This window comes from Rhipicephalus microplus, chromosome 3 (assembly GCF_043290135.1).
Source record: "Rhipicephalus microplus isolate Deutch F79 chromosome 3, USDA_Rmic, whole genome shotgun sequence".
NCBI lineage: Eukaryota > Metazoa > Arthropoda > Arachnida > Ixodida > Ixodidae > Rhipicephalus > Rhipicephalus microplus.
Genome location: NC_134702.1, coordinates 167,150,993 through 167,167,940, shown reverse-complemented (window position 1 = coordinate 167,167,940; position 16,948 = coordinate 167,150,993). Strand labels below are relative to the sequence as shown.

The window sequence follows — 16,948 nt, the reverse complement described above, 5'->3', positions numbered from 1 at the left end:
AGGAGGGCAGGGAGCGAAAAGCCCCCATGACAATAATCACGGATTCGAAGGCTCCATGTAGGACTTCCGAAAAAGGTAGAATATGTATGAAGGCTTTCCAAATTCTAACCAAAGCTCGCAAAGTCTTTCCAATTGAATACACCCAAATCATTATCTGGTCACCAGGGCATGAGGGCGTCACCGGGAACCAGTTTGCGGATGAGGTGGTTCAAAGCTTCACAAATCACCGAGCTTCCTTGCACACTGTAATAGATGATCCAACGCCCCTAGACCCCATCTTTGGTACAATTCTTCAATATTACAGGGACAATAGAAAACTGTATCCAGCACCGCATAGGAATCTCACAGCGATAGAGTCAGTGGCAATACGCAGACTCAAAACAAACACCTACACGAACTTACAAAGCCTACATGTATTCTACCCCAGAGCATAAAGAGATAGATGTTCGTGGTGTGGGGCCACACCAACTCTGTTTCACATCACGTGGGAGTGTACACATCACAGTGAAGAACACAACATGAATAAACACAGTCCAGTTCGGTCATTCCTGATCAGCGCTGGCTCATCTAACGGGTAGAGGAGATGGCTAGGATCAGCGGAGCCCTGGAATAGGGGCCCGACCATTTGGAAGGCTCTGCACTATGCGCAAATAAAGTCTTGAAAGACGATAGTCTTTCTTGGGACCTTCGACGCAAAAATTTTGGTGTCTGTCTGTCTGTCTGTCTGTCTGTCTGTCTGTCTGTCTGTACATTTGTCTGTCCATTCTTAGCGGGATTGGGTACTTGAAACGGTTGACCCCATCCGCAGCGACCACCAATGTTACTCAAGGTTGAGCGTTCATGCTTGTGCAATTTTCAATTAAAAAGCAATTATTGCGCATGTCTGGGCCACCATAACAACACGTATATATTCTGCATATGCATCACTTACTGGAACACGCATACATAAGTAATTTGAAGAACCGTAGCGCTTATCACGCAGCGCTTACCATGCAACGCTTGCACAGAACAGGGAGTGTTTCCAACGCTTTGCTAACACGAAATGGTGGTGGCACCTACCCGTCGCCTCGCGTTCTACACCTTATCACCTCTGAGACGGGCGCGCAAGGCCACGCGCTTTGTTTTCCAAAAGAAACTGTCAGAAGGCGCTCATGTTTCACGTGTGACGTGACTTGATGCGCTCGTTCGCCTGCGCTGCACGCTCGAGGCACTCTAACGTGGCGCCTCCGGAATATCATTCACCGATTTTCTTACGCAGAACATCAAATAAGTGTTTTGTTCACTCTCTCAACACGCAAGACTATTGTCTTTCGACGACATTTGCAGATTACATGCAGATCCGTAGCCATTTTTTTTTCTCTCTCTTTCTCCTTGGTCCGAAGGAACTGACACTCCGAATTGACGACGCATGATGTGCCTCACGCCTTCGGCCCCTACGCAAAGGGCCGGTTCACGCTAGCGGTAAGCCTGCAGTAACGGCGCAATGCTGTAGACCGTCGGCCACCGCCGTCTGCGGGAGAGCTGTTCAAAGCCTCCGAGAAATATGGCTGTCCTGAATACAGCTGTCGACTGCCTCGAATCTAGCAAGCAGCCGCCGTGCGCTCTGTAGCTCATAAGCTCCGAAGTAGTGCTTCCATTGGCTTTAGACGGATGTCCTTTAGCTTCGACAACACAGTACTCAAATCAATTCGGCACCGTTTTTGAGAGTCATACTCAAATACTTGATGTTGTAGGCTTAAACAACCGTTCCTGAATCTCGGAACGCATACATTACACGTTTGTGGAACACACACGACATAGCGTGAAAACCGGGAGCAAGAAGCAAGCAGCTCGAACGGTACCGTGGCAGACGCAGGTGATGCGTAGGAGCAAAAGCAGACGACGCGGCTCAGCCCTGTCACTCTTCGGAAAACGGCAAAAGAATGGGTCTCGGACCCATTCGTCGAACGGCAATGAACCGCACACGTGCGCGCAGGGAACAGAACCGTGTGTTTGGAGGAAGTTGTTAAATGTTTGGAACACTTGTCACTCTACTATGGGAGATTATAGAGAGCCCTCCCTTGGGCCTGATCAATCTCAGAACAAGAGCATTAAGCACCCACACCCGAAATAGAAGCGTGAATCGTGTGTGTTGAAAAGGTTGGTAATGATTTAGCGTACTGAGTACTCTACTATGGAAGAGCTGAAAGCCGTCCCGTGGACCTCTTTACCGACACTTACTTAAGCAGTACCGATACGATTCTCACGTAAGATAATATTCATGCAAATATTCGACCAGACAAAACCACCAAACTAATACAAGGTATACATTTGTTTTAAATGAAGTTTAGAGTTTTTTTTATAGTTATAGGCTACTGCAAAACCGTTTCTGCAAAGTGTTTGACAATTTGCACTGCTCCTTCATTTAACATAAGAATTGTGACAATCTTTTCCAGGTTTCTAAGCGTAAATCAGCGAAAACTGACCCATCAGACTTTTCATCAGCAGTTCTTTTAAGGCAGAATCTTCTGGCACCCCATCGAACACGTGAAGTCGGCGGCGTCGGAATCTACACGTTTGATAGAAAAGCCTGGTGGGTGGCAACAACATCTTTTTGCAGAAAATGTACGTCGGTCGCCCTTTTAAACGATAAGCATTTCTTAGCCAACTTCGGCGACTTTGAGCGTATCTATCTATCTATCTATCTATCTATCTATCTATCTATCTATCTATCTATCTATCTATCTATCTATCTATCTATCTATCTATCTATCTATCTATCTATCTATCTATCTATCTATCTATCTATCTATCTATCTATCTATCTATCTATCTATCTATCTATCTATCTATCTATCTATCTATCTATCTATCTATCTATCGATCTATCTATCTATCTATCTATCTATCTATCTATCTATCTATCTATCTATCTATCTATCTATCTATCTATCTATCTATCTATCTATCTATCTATCTATCTAAGCTCTCCTGGCCGTTTAGATGATGGTATCTATACCAAACTTGGTATGGCTTAACATGACTGTATGAAGAACATATTTGAATAGTCATAACATAAAAATTATGACATGTATGTCATGAATGTCATGATTTACATTTCATGGTGCTGGAGGTCTTGCAGTGGTTTCGTTTGCATGGCATGTTGAAAAACTGGTATGGTATGGTATGATTGCATGGCGAACACAAGCGACAGACCGTAACATGAAAATCAAGACATACGGGTCATGTAAAAGCATGACTACATGCCACGCTCATGATGCACTCACGGCCGTTTCGTTAGCGTCACATATACGAAATTCGTTATAAATGTATTTGAATGGATTTACATAATATGTGACTGGTTCAAACTGGTAATCATGAGATGTTTGAAATGTAACAACAAGACTACATGCCACACTCATGTGCTGACGACCGTTTTGCTAGCTTCACTTATACTAAATTTGATATTACGGGACGTGAATTAATGACGAAGGTGTGATACTGGTGCAAACATGATAAACATGAGATGCGCGTCATGTAACAACTATACATGCTACGCTCATAATGCGCTCGTGGACGTTTAGTTAGCTTCACATGTAACAAACTCGGTATTACGTGATGCGAACGGACGACATAAGTAAATGACACATCCAAACATGAGAATCAAGACATACGGGGGATGTAACAACATGACTACATGTCACACTGATGATGCGTTCGCGGCCGTTTCGCTAGTTTCACATATGGCAAATTTGGTATTACGTGACGCCAACGGATGACAAAGGTATGGAACTGGTTGAAGCATGATAATCATGAGATGTGTGTCACGCGAGAACATGACTTCATGTCACAGTCAAGGCGCCAATACATTTCGACGTGACGTGGAGCACGTGCTCACAGGCGTTCAATTCGTAGCGTCACGCCGGCGTTCCCACGCCAGGCGCCGGTCGCGCCATATACTCTCAGGCGTGCGCCACGCTGCGTTGCTTTCACATGACACGCATCTATCATTATCATGTTTGCACCGGTCACATGCCTTCGTCATTCATTCGCATCACGTAATGCCGAATTCGCTATATGTGAAGGTAGCGGGACGGCTGCGAGCGCATCATGAGCGTAGCGTGTAGTCATCACTCATGACTTACATGACAAACATGTAATGATTTCCACATTAGTGTCTATCGCCTGTGTTCGCCATGCAGTCATGTCATAGCATACCAGTTTTGCAACATGTCATGTGAACGAGACTACCGCAAGAGCAGCAATACCATGAAATGTAAATCATGAAATCAATGATACACATATCATGATGTTCATGTTACGAATAGTAAAATATGCTCGTCATACAGTCATGTTATGCCATACCAAGTTCGGTATCAATACCATTATCCAAACGGCTAGGAAGGCTAAAAGTCGTAGGTGGCTGGCTGGCTAGATAGATAGATAGATAGATAGATAGATAGATAGATAGATAGATAGATAGATAGATAGATAGATAGATAGATAGATAGATAGATAGATAGATAGATAGATAGATAGATAGATAGATAGATAGATAGATAGATAGATAGATAGATAGATAGATAGATAGATAGATAGATAGATAGATAGATAGATAGATAGATAGATAGATAGATAGATAGATAGATAGATAGATAGATAGATAGATAGATAGATACGCTCAACGTCGCCGAAGCTCGCTTAGAAATTCTTCGCATTAAAAAAAAAACATCGCGTCCCCTTTGAAGCGGCGCTACATACATATCATTCGCATGGCATGCCAGCGTCCTTCCTTTCACAATTTTGAACCTCAAATACATGAAAAAACTCAAAGGAACGCGCAAAACACGAGCAGACAAACCATGAAGAATGCACATTACTAAAGACGCTACGGGTAACGCTGGTTCTGCGAACGCATGACGAACGCGCAATTTTCCGGCGTACCGAAACAATTTGTCACTTACTTAATGACACCGCCCCACCTGCTGACGTGGTGCGAGTGGAAAAGATTCACTAGTCAGCCCTCCTCCTTTAACGGTTGGTGTTTGTTACGAGCGGTGACCACACTTGTGAGGCAAACTATGAATCTTGGAGATATATTCCATACCTGTTTTACCCGTTTAGTTATTTTAATTGCGCCACATTGGGGCGAATGTTTGAACTCACATAAAAAAAACTTTATTTTTCATTCATTAGATGTTGCTACCACCAAAAATAGGCCTGTGAGATTTAGGATTCATTCAAAATATTTAGTTTGAAGCACTTAGTGGTCAAGTTAATGAGCATAAATAGATACAAGGCCCAATATGCATCTACTAATGTGCAATACTCGTTGGTACTTAGCGTTTAAAAAGCGAGTTCCTACGAAACTGGCCAGCAGAAAAATTAGCTATATTCAATGCTGTCTTGTAGGTTCTCTAATAAAGATGAAATAATTTTTCTCTTCATAGATTCGCAGAAAGAGGCCTGCCGCTTCATTATATAAAAGTTCAGAGTATCAGCTAGTATTGTTTTGTCGCTTCGTCGGTAATGCGTAAAAGAGTGGCTACTTGGAGTGGCTGGCATTGCATTTAAAAAAAAAAATAAAAGATCCCTGCGCACTAAGGAAGTATATTTCTTTAAAAAAACGGTAATGCGTGTCCTTTAAAAAACGGTAATGCGTGTCCAAGTACAGCCATAAACTGCCCCATTGATTGATTTATATGTGGGGTTTAACGTTTCAAAACCACCATATGTATATGAGAGACGCCCTAGTGAAGGCTCCGGAAATTTCGACCACCCGGTGTTCTTTAAAGGACCACTCACCAGGCCCGATACCGAATTTTAGTTAGACAGTGGAAGTTGTTGGGTGTCCGATGAGGAACGTTTTGCCACAAAAATTTTTCTAATCTGTTCATTACGAGTGGAGAAAACAGGTTTTTTGAAGTGGTGCGAAACGAGGGTGAGAGGAGGTGAGCTCGAAACCCTTGCCGCTCCTTCGCGTAGCTTTCGCAAGCCAAGTCTCTCTCCCCCCCCCCCTTTCAGGCATCCGACAAAGAGGTGACGTGCGCATGACGAGCCGAACAAGCCCCGCCCCCGAGCACGCGAGCAGCGTTGCTTTGTTGACCAGCGTTATATTGTGGTCTTCTGCCTGTTTCTGCGCGATGGTTTGAAAACGCTGGCTTAGACGGGGTAGAGTACACGAGCACAATGAGTGCGTGAACGCGTAGGAACATTCCACGGCGGTCGTCTGCTCAATGCGCTGACCGCGGGGACACGAACACATGCGCAACGCTGGCACATTAGCCCCGCATCTCGTAGCATTTCACGAGGGAAAATGAAAGAAAAACGCGCACAATTTTTTATTGCGTGACATTATTTATTTCAAGTTTTATTCATCTCTTAAAGCAACAAATACATAAACAACGCATGTTGTGTTAAATAATTTTTGCCATGTGACGTGGTATATTGTTCACAACGTCAGAGCAGACTTGTCTACGTAGAGGACCAGCGTCACTGCATTGCCGTGTACGTAGGGCCATTCCTACGCCCGCGTCATGCCCTCATTCTCTACGCGTGCGCTGGCAGAAAGGAGGGGGAGAACCTTTCACCTTGAAATTGGACCCATTTACGCGGCGTGTAGCGTTGCAAAATTTGGCAGACGTGATCATGAACGCCTCGTCTACGCATTGCGCCTGTCAGCTCAAAATTGTAAAACCTGGTGAGTGGCCCTTTAACGTGCACCCAAATCTGAGCCCACGGGCCTACAACACTTCCGCCTCCATCGAAAATGCAGCCGCCGCAGCCGGGATTCGATCCCGCGACCTGCGGGTCAGCAGCCGAATACCTTAGGCACTAGACTACCACGGCGGGGCGCTATCTAATACAAATTGAACATAGACAATGAAAGGTGTATAATTGATATGTGGTGTTTAACGTGCCGAAACCAACGTATGATCATGGGAAACGCCGTAGTGGAGGGCTCTGGAGATTTCGACCTCCTAGGGTTCTTTAACGTGTACCCAAATGTAGACCATGAAAGGTTGTGGTTTGATAAATCACATTTTTGTTTCGGAATCATTAAACGTAGTTTGTGCCACACAACAGACAAGTTATAAGCAACATGTCATGCGAAGCCAAATGCGACAGAATTTTCCGGTATGAAGGGCGCCTGAGTGATGAAAAGTCGCGTGACAATGAATGTTGCTGAACTGCAGCATAAACCAGAACGGTGCTGGAACACAAATATTTTCAAATGCGAATTATGCCGTAGTTTAATTTGGTGTGCGTAACCACCCTTATTGCGCATGTGCAGCAGCTGGCCCAAGCACTGCCAGAATGTGCTCGCGCGCTAGTGTGTTCAAGCCTGTGTAAGGAACTGGGTAAGACTATGCGACCCCTTCCCGTTACACTATCTCAGCAATCACGTGATGGCGGTGGGGGACCAGAATTTGCAGACCCGCGATGAACCGACGTGCTCCCGCGTGGCTTGACGATGAACGCTCGTGCCATGCTTCAATAAGAAATCGGAACGAGTAACCGCAACAAAAACTGCAGTGAATTCATAGTGTTCTCCACTTGTAAGGTCGCGTTAACACCAGGCAATGTGGCCGAGATGAAGGGAATGGCGCGTGTGTTGCTTCGCATGCTTTTCTTTAGTTGGAGATAGTGTAACGTTTTTTTTTAAGTAGTCATTTCCCGTTCACGTTTGTATATGAATATGAAGTTTTTAGAGCCGAAAGCGAGTTCGTATACTCGTATCGAAGCGCAATGTGAGTCGAAGCACGTTAGTGCACACAATTTCTTCACAATGTACGATATGTTACTCAACTTAATAGCAAATATTCTAGCACCAATAAACGTAGGTTCAAAATTTCATTCCTTTTTTCTGCGTGATATATATAGAAAATACGCCTGCTTTTTTAACGTGTCGTTTTTGGGACAGTGTGCCGCTCACACCACTGATATAATTTGTATTTGTTTTACTTTATACGTTCTCACTTTTCTTTTTTTTTGCACGCGTGAAAAAGTCGCACCGTTTATCGACTCCTCACACGATAAGCGGCGTCTGGCCGTGTCAATTGCGTGCAGCCATCAATGTCCACAGTCGTGTGAACCACGTGTTATACTGCTCTACTTCGCCAAGAATTACATGAGCAGACGCTGCGCCACCGCAGCTTTTCCTATATTGCCGAGAAAAGCGGTCCGCGAGTAAATATATCTCCGCCTTTGTTCACCATTACTGGGGCAGTATTCTGGCGACATTATGGACTACTTCGTGGTCGTGCCGCACGTTCTTGTGCACTCTGTTTATATGGCGAGGAAGACAATAGGTTGGTGATCTCTTACCAAGATAACGATAAAAGTAGTACAGCATGAGTAGCATGACACTCATGTGCATGACGAACATGATGACCAGCTTAGGGGAGAGTGGCACCGTGAACTCTTCCTCCAGCTCAACCATGCTCTCCGTGAAGTCCGACGGCTCCACTGGCACGCCGACCGACACGGACGCCTTCCTGCGTAGCAATAGACCATGCAGATGCACACAGTTATTATCAACTTTATAAAAAAACTTCGCAAGAAAACCTTGCTTGCAAGCTTGCCGGAGACATTAGTAATCAGTCGCCAGCGGTCGCCTGGTCATATATACAAGCACATAACGTATGAGGGGAAATTTTACAAGGAAAACTATGAATCAGCACCACATATACCTCCGGCATTCCCTACAGACTTACGTCCCCGTACCCTTGCCGGGTGCTATATGACACGTTCTTCAAAGGAATATCGGGTAACATTTTAATCCTAGGTGAATGGTTTTTCACAAAATTTACTTCCGTAATAGCCATCGGTGGACTTAACGAATAACTCAACTGTCATACCACTTTTGATCACTCCGATAAAGTTGGAATCATTTCCTGTCATACTGAATACTGTTATCACAGTTTAATTTCGCACACATCAAAGGATTGGAAACGCGTTCCCTGAAGCCTCGTCACCTTTCAGTACCATCAACTGTTCGAAGCAACATTATCAAACGCTGTGTGAATAGGACCCAAAAATCTTTATTGTTACTTATTGTTTGCTGCGGTTTTTGTTTGCTGTTACTTGTTTTATTATTTGCTGACTTCCCTTTTTAATGCCTATCACCTTGAGAGTATTGATAAGTGAATTGAAAGTTAATTTTAGAGATGATTCTTTTCTCGCTCGCATTGTTTTTCTTTAGTCGTTACATGATGGTGCCTTGAGTGCAAAACCTAAACGCCAACAAACCAGGCAGTGCCTATCGCACACTTCGTTCGTGCTTAGTTTTAATACAGGTTTGCAAGGCCAAATACAGCCCAAAATTTATGTTCTCACGTGTACAGAACATATACGCTATAAATAAGGGTAGACAAGTTCAGGAGACAGATGGTACGGAAATAGATTGAGTGCGCCTTAATGTGAACCCTATATACATGTTCAGCTCCCAGTGGTAGCACGTTTTTTGTCCCATTTATTTTATTTAATCCATCAGTTACACAGCCGAATCTACAACTCAACTGAGTTGCGCGAAAAAAATTGAAGTTAAGAAGGAAGACACCTAGACACAGCGCACACTAACTGAAACTTTATTCGAAGAAACAGACATATATATGTGCTTTTCTGGAAGCGCATCATCACTACAATATGTCTGCTAATCTATTTTTTTTTCTACGGACGTGTTCTCGAAACAGCAAATATATGTCTGTTCTCTCGGATAACGTTTCAGTTGTTAGTGGGCGCTGTGTCTAGGTGTCTTCCTTTTGTACTTCAATTTTTTACGCGCAACTCAGTTAGGATGAATTACAAAGTCGCCCAGCAGCACGTCTTTCTTAATTCTACAAGTATTCTAGAGGACAGCTTGATGTATGTACGGTGGAATCAATCTTGGTCCTTTGAAGTTCATCTGGATATAGTCACTGAAATACAAAACGGAATGTTATTGTCTTCACCTTTATCATCGTCATTAGATTTTTGATTGATTGGTTGACAGACTGATTGCTTGATGAATAGGGTTTAAGGGGACGCCATCGTGGTGGGCTAAATTTCGACCACCTGGGGTTCATTATTATGCCCCTAAACCAAAGACACCAGGCCTACAGCATTTCTGCATCCATCGAAATAGTAATATTCTTCCAGGAAATACCCCGGGTATCTGAAAACAAAGCTTTCAAAGACAAAAGCGAAAAAACACAGAGGAAATAATTACGAAACATTGCTGTGAAATCAAAGAAAAGCCTCCGCTTACTTCTTCCTGTCCGGTTCGCTTGGCCTCCGCAGACGCTTACTGGCCTTCTGCGGCCTCTTGAGTGCCGAAATACCAGGAGGCTTCGGAAAATACCTGCGCCGAAAAAAATTAATTCATTGACCTGTCTGACATCGCGGCTTCGAATAGGCGCTACTCTATTTGAGCCCACTGTATCTTTTTTGGTTAAGTGTACTTCTTCTCGGTCAGCCAAAATTTAGCCTCGTCCATGGTTGACCATTCTACTGGCAACTATTTTGCCGACCTGTTTTCTTGTATGTTCCTTTTACAACTCCACGAGTTTCAGCCTGCATTCGTTTCTCTCCCGCTCTCAATTTCCCCCCTTTGTTTGAGCTGTCACTTACTCATACTGAATACACACCAACTAGCCGCCTATAACCTCTTCTGCAAGAATGTTGCGTGCATGCGCTGTTTGTGGCGTGACAGAAAGCTTCAAACAATTGAAAGGAGACGCTCACCATCACACCTCCACCTTTGAGAATTTAGGTAGCTTTTTGTTTTAACTGCTGTGATGCCATGTGTGCGTGAATTCACATGACACACACACTCTTTATTCGGCACACGTTACTACATTACTCACCTGATCAGTTGCGCACCACAGACAGTTATTATGACATATGAGATGCCTATGTGATTGGCAATGCTCGCGCCTCTGGTCTGCCATGTGAATAGCTAGCCATGCCGCGTGCATTGGTTCAGTGCGTCACATATAATTGACTTAGTGTTAGTTATTTTCGTGTGATGTAATCAATAGGTTGAGCTTTTGCAGTACCTCAACTTGTTTTACCTTTCCGAATTATGGCTGCCCCAAGCACTTGTGTGAAGGCGTTGTTGTTGACCATTTTTATGAAAAAATAATTTGTGAACTCAACTCTAATGAGCAATATGCTTTACTGTGATCGTTCTGTTCTAAACGCCATACATTTCCCCACTTGTTTTGTTAGCGTTAAAAAGCACTTTTCATAAAGCGGGTACTTGCATTTGCACGCCATGAGAGGTCAACGTGGACGACACGAGGTGAGTGGAACGAATGCGAATTTATGGATGCGAAGCAAATATTCTGTTACGGATGTGTTCACGTCACTTAATTGGACGACTGAACGACCTAGACGCTACAGACCGTTGACCAGCAAGGCAAGATAAATGTCGAGTCTCGCAGGCACAGCGTGTACTCACTTTTCGTACTGGGATATGCCTGACCAGTAGGAGCCAAACATGACCGTGACGACAGCGATGAGCCAGATGATCAGGAAACTCCAGTCAAGGGACGTTGAGCGTGTGAATAGCGTGGCCATCACGGTGCTGTTGGCCAGCCTCTCTTCATATTGCTGCGGTATATGCGAAACACAAGGTGAGATTGAACAAACCTTGACATCACTTGCCATGTTACATTTGCAAATTTCGCACGAACTGTCATAACCACAGGACACTTCATGTTCCTCTGCTCTCACATGCTAAATGATTTACATCAAACCTATTAGAGTCAATGTGGGACGCGAGTCCTACATCAGAAATTCTCATCTCGAAACAGCAAGCAGACTTTTCAACCTCTTGTGATTGATATCTGTTTTTTTTTTGTTATTTTCGGCAGAACAGGTATGTACGAGGTTTAGCGTGTTCCACAGATAAAAAAAAGAATATTGTCATAAACCGGCACTCGCCGTCTGCGTCCTCTTCTTTATCGTCTCCCTCTTGTGCTTAGCTCCTTGAACATGTGTGCCGACTTGACTGTTGCGGAGTACAGTTAGTATGGTCGGCGAGAGAACGAACACAGAAAAAGAGGAAAAGAAAAAGGGAAAGAGAAAGAAAAAAGAAGGAAAGAAGAACAGAGAAGTAGCCAAGCCAGAGCCACTTAGGTGCCCGCAATATTTGCTGTGGTCAAGCCGTCTGTGACTTCTGGAAAGCTGCGCTCAATGATTAAGCCTGCATTGATGCACAGGTCTCTGCAACACGTGTTACGAAATTCAGAAGGCGTTTTATTGGATTGCCAGCCCTATCATCCCCTACGAATTGCGAGAAATTGCCCGCCAAGTCTTCACTGCACTTTTTCATCGATTTTATTGCTTAATTATAAGTTTTCGGTGCTCAGTTATAAGACTAAATGTTTAGCGAATTGCCAAGGACTGCTTGTCAGAAGCTTCCGTAACAATACAGCTCCTTTCTTTGTGGGTTGCGCACGTTGAGTAGACATCGACTGCTAACGCATGCTTAGATGACACTGGAAAAACACGTGACGAATAGCGCTTGAAATGTACGCCATTGTTTTTATGACCAGTGCTACCGGCTTTGTCACGGTCAGTTCACACGTCTTGTGACAAAAGATGGGCGGAAAAGCCATCACTCACCGCTATTAGTTGCCCCGTTGAATTGCTGACAAAAGCGACACTTATGTCAAGCTTTTTTATAGTGGTGGTCGTGTCCTTCACCTAGAAGATGACCGGAACACCAATTAAAACAAACCTACACCAAAGTCACTCGCAATTTTCGTTCTAACGTTAAACGCCCCCTGACTGATCATAACATTTCTATTAGTCCTCAAGGTGTCAGTGGTAGCTTTAATATCGCTTTTGCACTCAATGCCGGATATGTAGCTCACGCCCTAAACATGGGAACCCAAAGTAAGAAACATGGGCATGTGCAGGGTACCGCTGCTGAGGCGGCGACAGTTGGTCGCAGCGCCCCGGCCCTCCCCGCCTCGTTAGCAACTTCGTTTGCGCCTCTCCCTCCCCTCCGAGTCACCGGTTTCTTTCTCTAGTGTGCCAATATATGGGACTGGCATTGCGACCCCCTAATAGGTTCCTAAAGGGGGTGCCTCCCTCCCCTTGTCTCCCCGTGGGTACGCCTATAGAAAGTAGTACTTGCTTAGTGCACCATACCGGACATTGCGGAAACACGAGAACACGATACTCTATTTTCTAGTCAGCAATACTTTTACCTTATATAAACTGATGCAAGCGACATTCTCATGGGCGTCCTTCAACAAAGGCTTACCGGTCGCTTCTCGTTGAAGGTCACGATAATGGCTGCCGCTTTCGCGCTCTTGGCCTTCCGAATGATGTCGTCGTTAGAGGTGTTGTCGCAGTGCTCCATGAGCACCACTTTGCCCTCGAAGCTACGCCGCTCGTAGTCGCACTCGGTGTCGTTGAGCACGTTCACAAGCGGGTGGTATTGCTGCAGATGCAGTACAGAATTTTGTCTGGCTGGTTTGGTCACTTGAGAATGAAAGAACATTGCACAGGAAGGTGTACACGTGCTTTATTATCCAAACTAATCGCAGTAGCTATTTGTTCGCGAATGCAAATGAAAAAAAAAATAAAGATTAATGCATAGATTTCGTGAACTCACAAGTCACAAGACAGCCTCCCCAGCCAGCTCTGATAAGGCTGTCTTCACATTTTGTATTAGGAAATAATTCAAGGCTCAGCCTAATGCCGTTTCAGTGAATCCTTCGAGGCACCTTGCGGAAAGATACGCGTCCCACGCAATTACGCTAGGGCGCATAAACACTGTTGCCATAAGTACAGTGCTCACGGAGGCGAGGTTGTGGGACGGTGCGTTGTGCAACAGCTACGCGTTTACGCCCCTTCATATACTTTACTGTAACTAGCCTCCTTGTCCTTGAATTCGATGTAGCCGTTGCGCCTTCTGCTGAAATTAACTCTTCATTGGTGAGGCTTTCCTACTGAGCGTTTCGTTTTTTCTTTCATCTCTAGCATAGGCGCTTGTTGGTGTAGCGTAAGAGTTCAGAACTTAGGGCAAAATGCAGCCATAACATTCAGATTTAAGGCATCGTTGTTCTTTCTTTCTTTCTTTCTTTCTTTCTTTCTTTCTTTCTTTCTTTCTTTCTTTCTTTCTTTCTTTCTTTCTTTCTTTCTTTCTTTCTTTCTTTCTTTCTTCCTTTCTTTCTTTCTTTCTCTCTTCCTTCCTTCCTTCCTTCCTTTCTTTCTTTCTTTCCTTCTTTCTTCTATATTTTTCTCTTCCTTTTCCTTTCTTTCTTTCTTTCTTCCTTTCCTCGTATGTCATATCTGTGTCATACACAAGCAAGCGTATGAAACGGAAGTAGATCAGTTCTTATTATGCACAACACTATATGCCTTCTCTACTTTTTTCTACATCGCTTTTTATGAATCAGCTCTAACCAGGGACGTAGCAAGAAATCGTCTTTGGCGGAAATGAGCTTTATCGCCTATTTTGTTCGTGCACGCGTGTGTACGCGTTCGTGTGTTTTAAATGCGAAGCATTTCTTGGCGAACTTCAGCGACTTTGAGCGTATCTATCTATCTATCTATCTATCTATCTATCTATCTATCTATCTATCTATCTATCTATCTATCTATCTATCTATCTATCTATCTATCTATCTATCTATCTATCTATCTATCTATCTATCTATCTATCTATCTATCTAGCAGCCTATGACTTTTAGCTCTCCTGGCCGTTTCGATAATAATATCGATACCAAACTTGGTATGGCATAACATGACTGTATGAATACGTTTGACCAGTCATAACATGAAAATCATGATATATATGTCATGAATGTCATAATTTACATTTCATGGTCCTGCAGCTCGTGCGGTGGTTTTGTTTACATGGCATGTTGCAATACTGGTATGGTATGACATGATTGCATGGCGAACACAAGTCACAGACCCTATCATGAAAATAATGACATGCGTGTCATGTAATAACATGATTACGTGGCACGCTCATAATGCGCTCGCGGCCGTTTCGCTAGCGTCACATATACCAAAGTTGGTATTACGGTACGTGAATGAATGACGAAGATATGTGACTTGTGCAAAAATGATAAACATGACATACTTTCATGTAACAACATGACTACATGTCACGCTCGTGATATGCTCGCAGCCGTTTCGATAGCTTCAACTGTACCAAACTCGGCATTACGAGACGGGAACGGACAAGGTAAATGACACTTCCAAACATGACAATAACGACATGTTTGTCATGTAAGTACATGACTACACGCCACACTCATGATGCGCTCGCAGCTGTTTCGATGGCTTCACATATGCCAAATTTGGTACTACGTGGCGCCAATGGATGACGAAGGTATGTGACGGGTGCATACATAACAATCATTAGAGGCGTGTCGTGTGAGAACATGGATAGATGCCACAATCCAGGCGTCAATACATTTCGACATGACGCGGTGTACGTGCTCACCGGCGTTCATTTCGTTGCGTCACGCCGGCATCGCCACGCCAGGTGCCCGTCCTGCTACTTACTCGCAGGCGCGTGCCGCGCTGTGCTGCTTTGACGCATGCGTATTTCAGTGCGTCTGGCGTCCCTAGCTCCACCACGAAAAGAGGGAGACGCTGTGCTGTACGGGTAACGTATCAGCATAGAGTAATGTTACACTATAGCATCGGCTCGAAATGGAGCATGTCGCATTTCGCGGTGGTTGCCGTCGGGCCGCGCCGACGGACGCTGGTCACGCCTGGCGTCTGCCTATAGAGTGCTCGCGTTTCGCTAACGTAGCGTCGCTGTGCCCAGCGTGACCGCACGTCATCGCTACATTGGAGCATATTAGGCCCTTCACGATGCGCTCGCGGCCGTTTTTTTCAGCACCACATATACCAATTTTAGTGTTACGTGACGTCAATGGATGACGAAATATATGACTGGTGCGAACATAATAATCCTGACACGCGTGTCATCTAAGAACATGACAACATATCAAACTCACAGCGTGCTCGCGGCCGTTTCGCTAGCTCCACAAATGCTAAATTTGCTATTACGTGACGTCAATAGATGACAAACGATAGTGACACATTCTAACATGATAATCATGACTCGGTAGTTATGTACGGCATCATTTACCTCCACCTCGTAACGTCATGCTGATTTTAAAGTGACATAATTACATTTCTCTTACATGCATCGCATATCATCGATTTCCACTGTGCGTGGGATCTGCCAATTTTTATCAATCTAATAAAGAAAAGCAGGGGTTGGTGTGAGGAACGCTTTCTGGCTACGCCAGTGACTGACAACAGCTTGATGCAGCCGAAGGCAACCGGAAGTTTGCGGATGGTACTCGTGAATGTATGATAGCGCGACCTGTACGCAAGTAAGTGATACTGTGGACAACCTTGAGGCATGAATAAAGACGTGAAATAGAATATTATGGGACCAAGCATTAACAGGTCGTCACCAACGTACCTAAAGGCACTGCCTATTACTCGCGCATAGAGTGAATAGCACTCACAAATTTTGTTATATTCTGAAGACGCCACGCGCCACTGTGCTCACCCCCTTTTAGGTCGATAGTCTCGGAAGTCATAACAAAAGGCCCTCAGGGTGCAAGAAAATGCGACAGATGACACTAGTAATACAAGAAGCGCTTCTTTCCTGTTCACGTTTCGCGTGACCTGGCAGTGCCGTGTGGGCCCCAACACAGGGATTTAAAATAAGGTGACGTACATGCAAATCTCACATTTTCATAAAGCTGAGTTTGTGAATGAGGAACCAAGAACTTGTTTACAGAACGCGCTATTGGCCTTGAACTTGTGCAGCATTAGCATATCTATATTTGGAAGCGGACGTATTATTTCAGTCTCAATCACAAGGCTACACGCAGCCAGGTACGACCATTGTAAATCAATCATTTAAAAAGGTCAGAAATATCAGTGTGCTTATAACTTCGGGCTTTGTTTGCAAATGCAGAGGCGAGAA

General features: G+C 44.3%; 1 protein-coding gene across 1 annotated transcript in view; it reads right to left on the bottom strand.

Moving 5' to 3' along the window:
- The window catches only part of LOC142803427 (signal peptide peptidase-like 2B), a 79,707-nt gene extending 66,212 nt beyond the window's left edge, over nucleotides 1–13,495 (bottom strand). Inside the window, exons 1-5 of the mRNA XM_075888549.1 lie at nucleotides 13,238–13,495; nucleotides 12,592–12,672; nucleotides 11,423–11,574; nucleotides 10,229–10,321; nucleotides 8,308–8,477 (exon numbers count right to left, since the gene is read on the bottom strand). Of these exons, the coding sequence (XP_075744664.1) occupies nucleotides 8,308–8,477; nucleotides 10,229–10,321; nucleotides 11,423–11,574; nucleotides 12,592–12,672; nucleotides 13,238–13,477 (736 nt within the window). The 5' untranslated portion in view covers nucleotides 13,478–13,495. The remainder of the gene's footprint in view (nucleotides 1–8,307; nucleotides 8,478–10,228; nucleotides 10,322–11,422; nucleotides 11,575–12,591; nucleotides 12,673–13,237) is intronic.
- Between the last annotated feature and the right edge of the window lie 3,453 nt (nucleotides 13,496–16,948).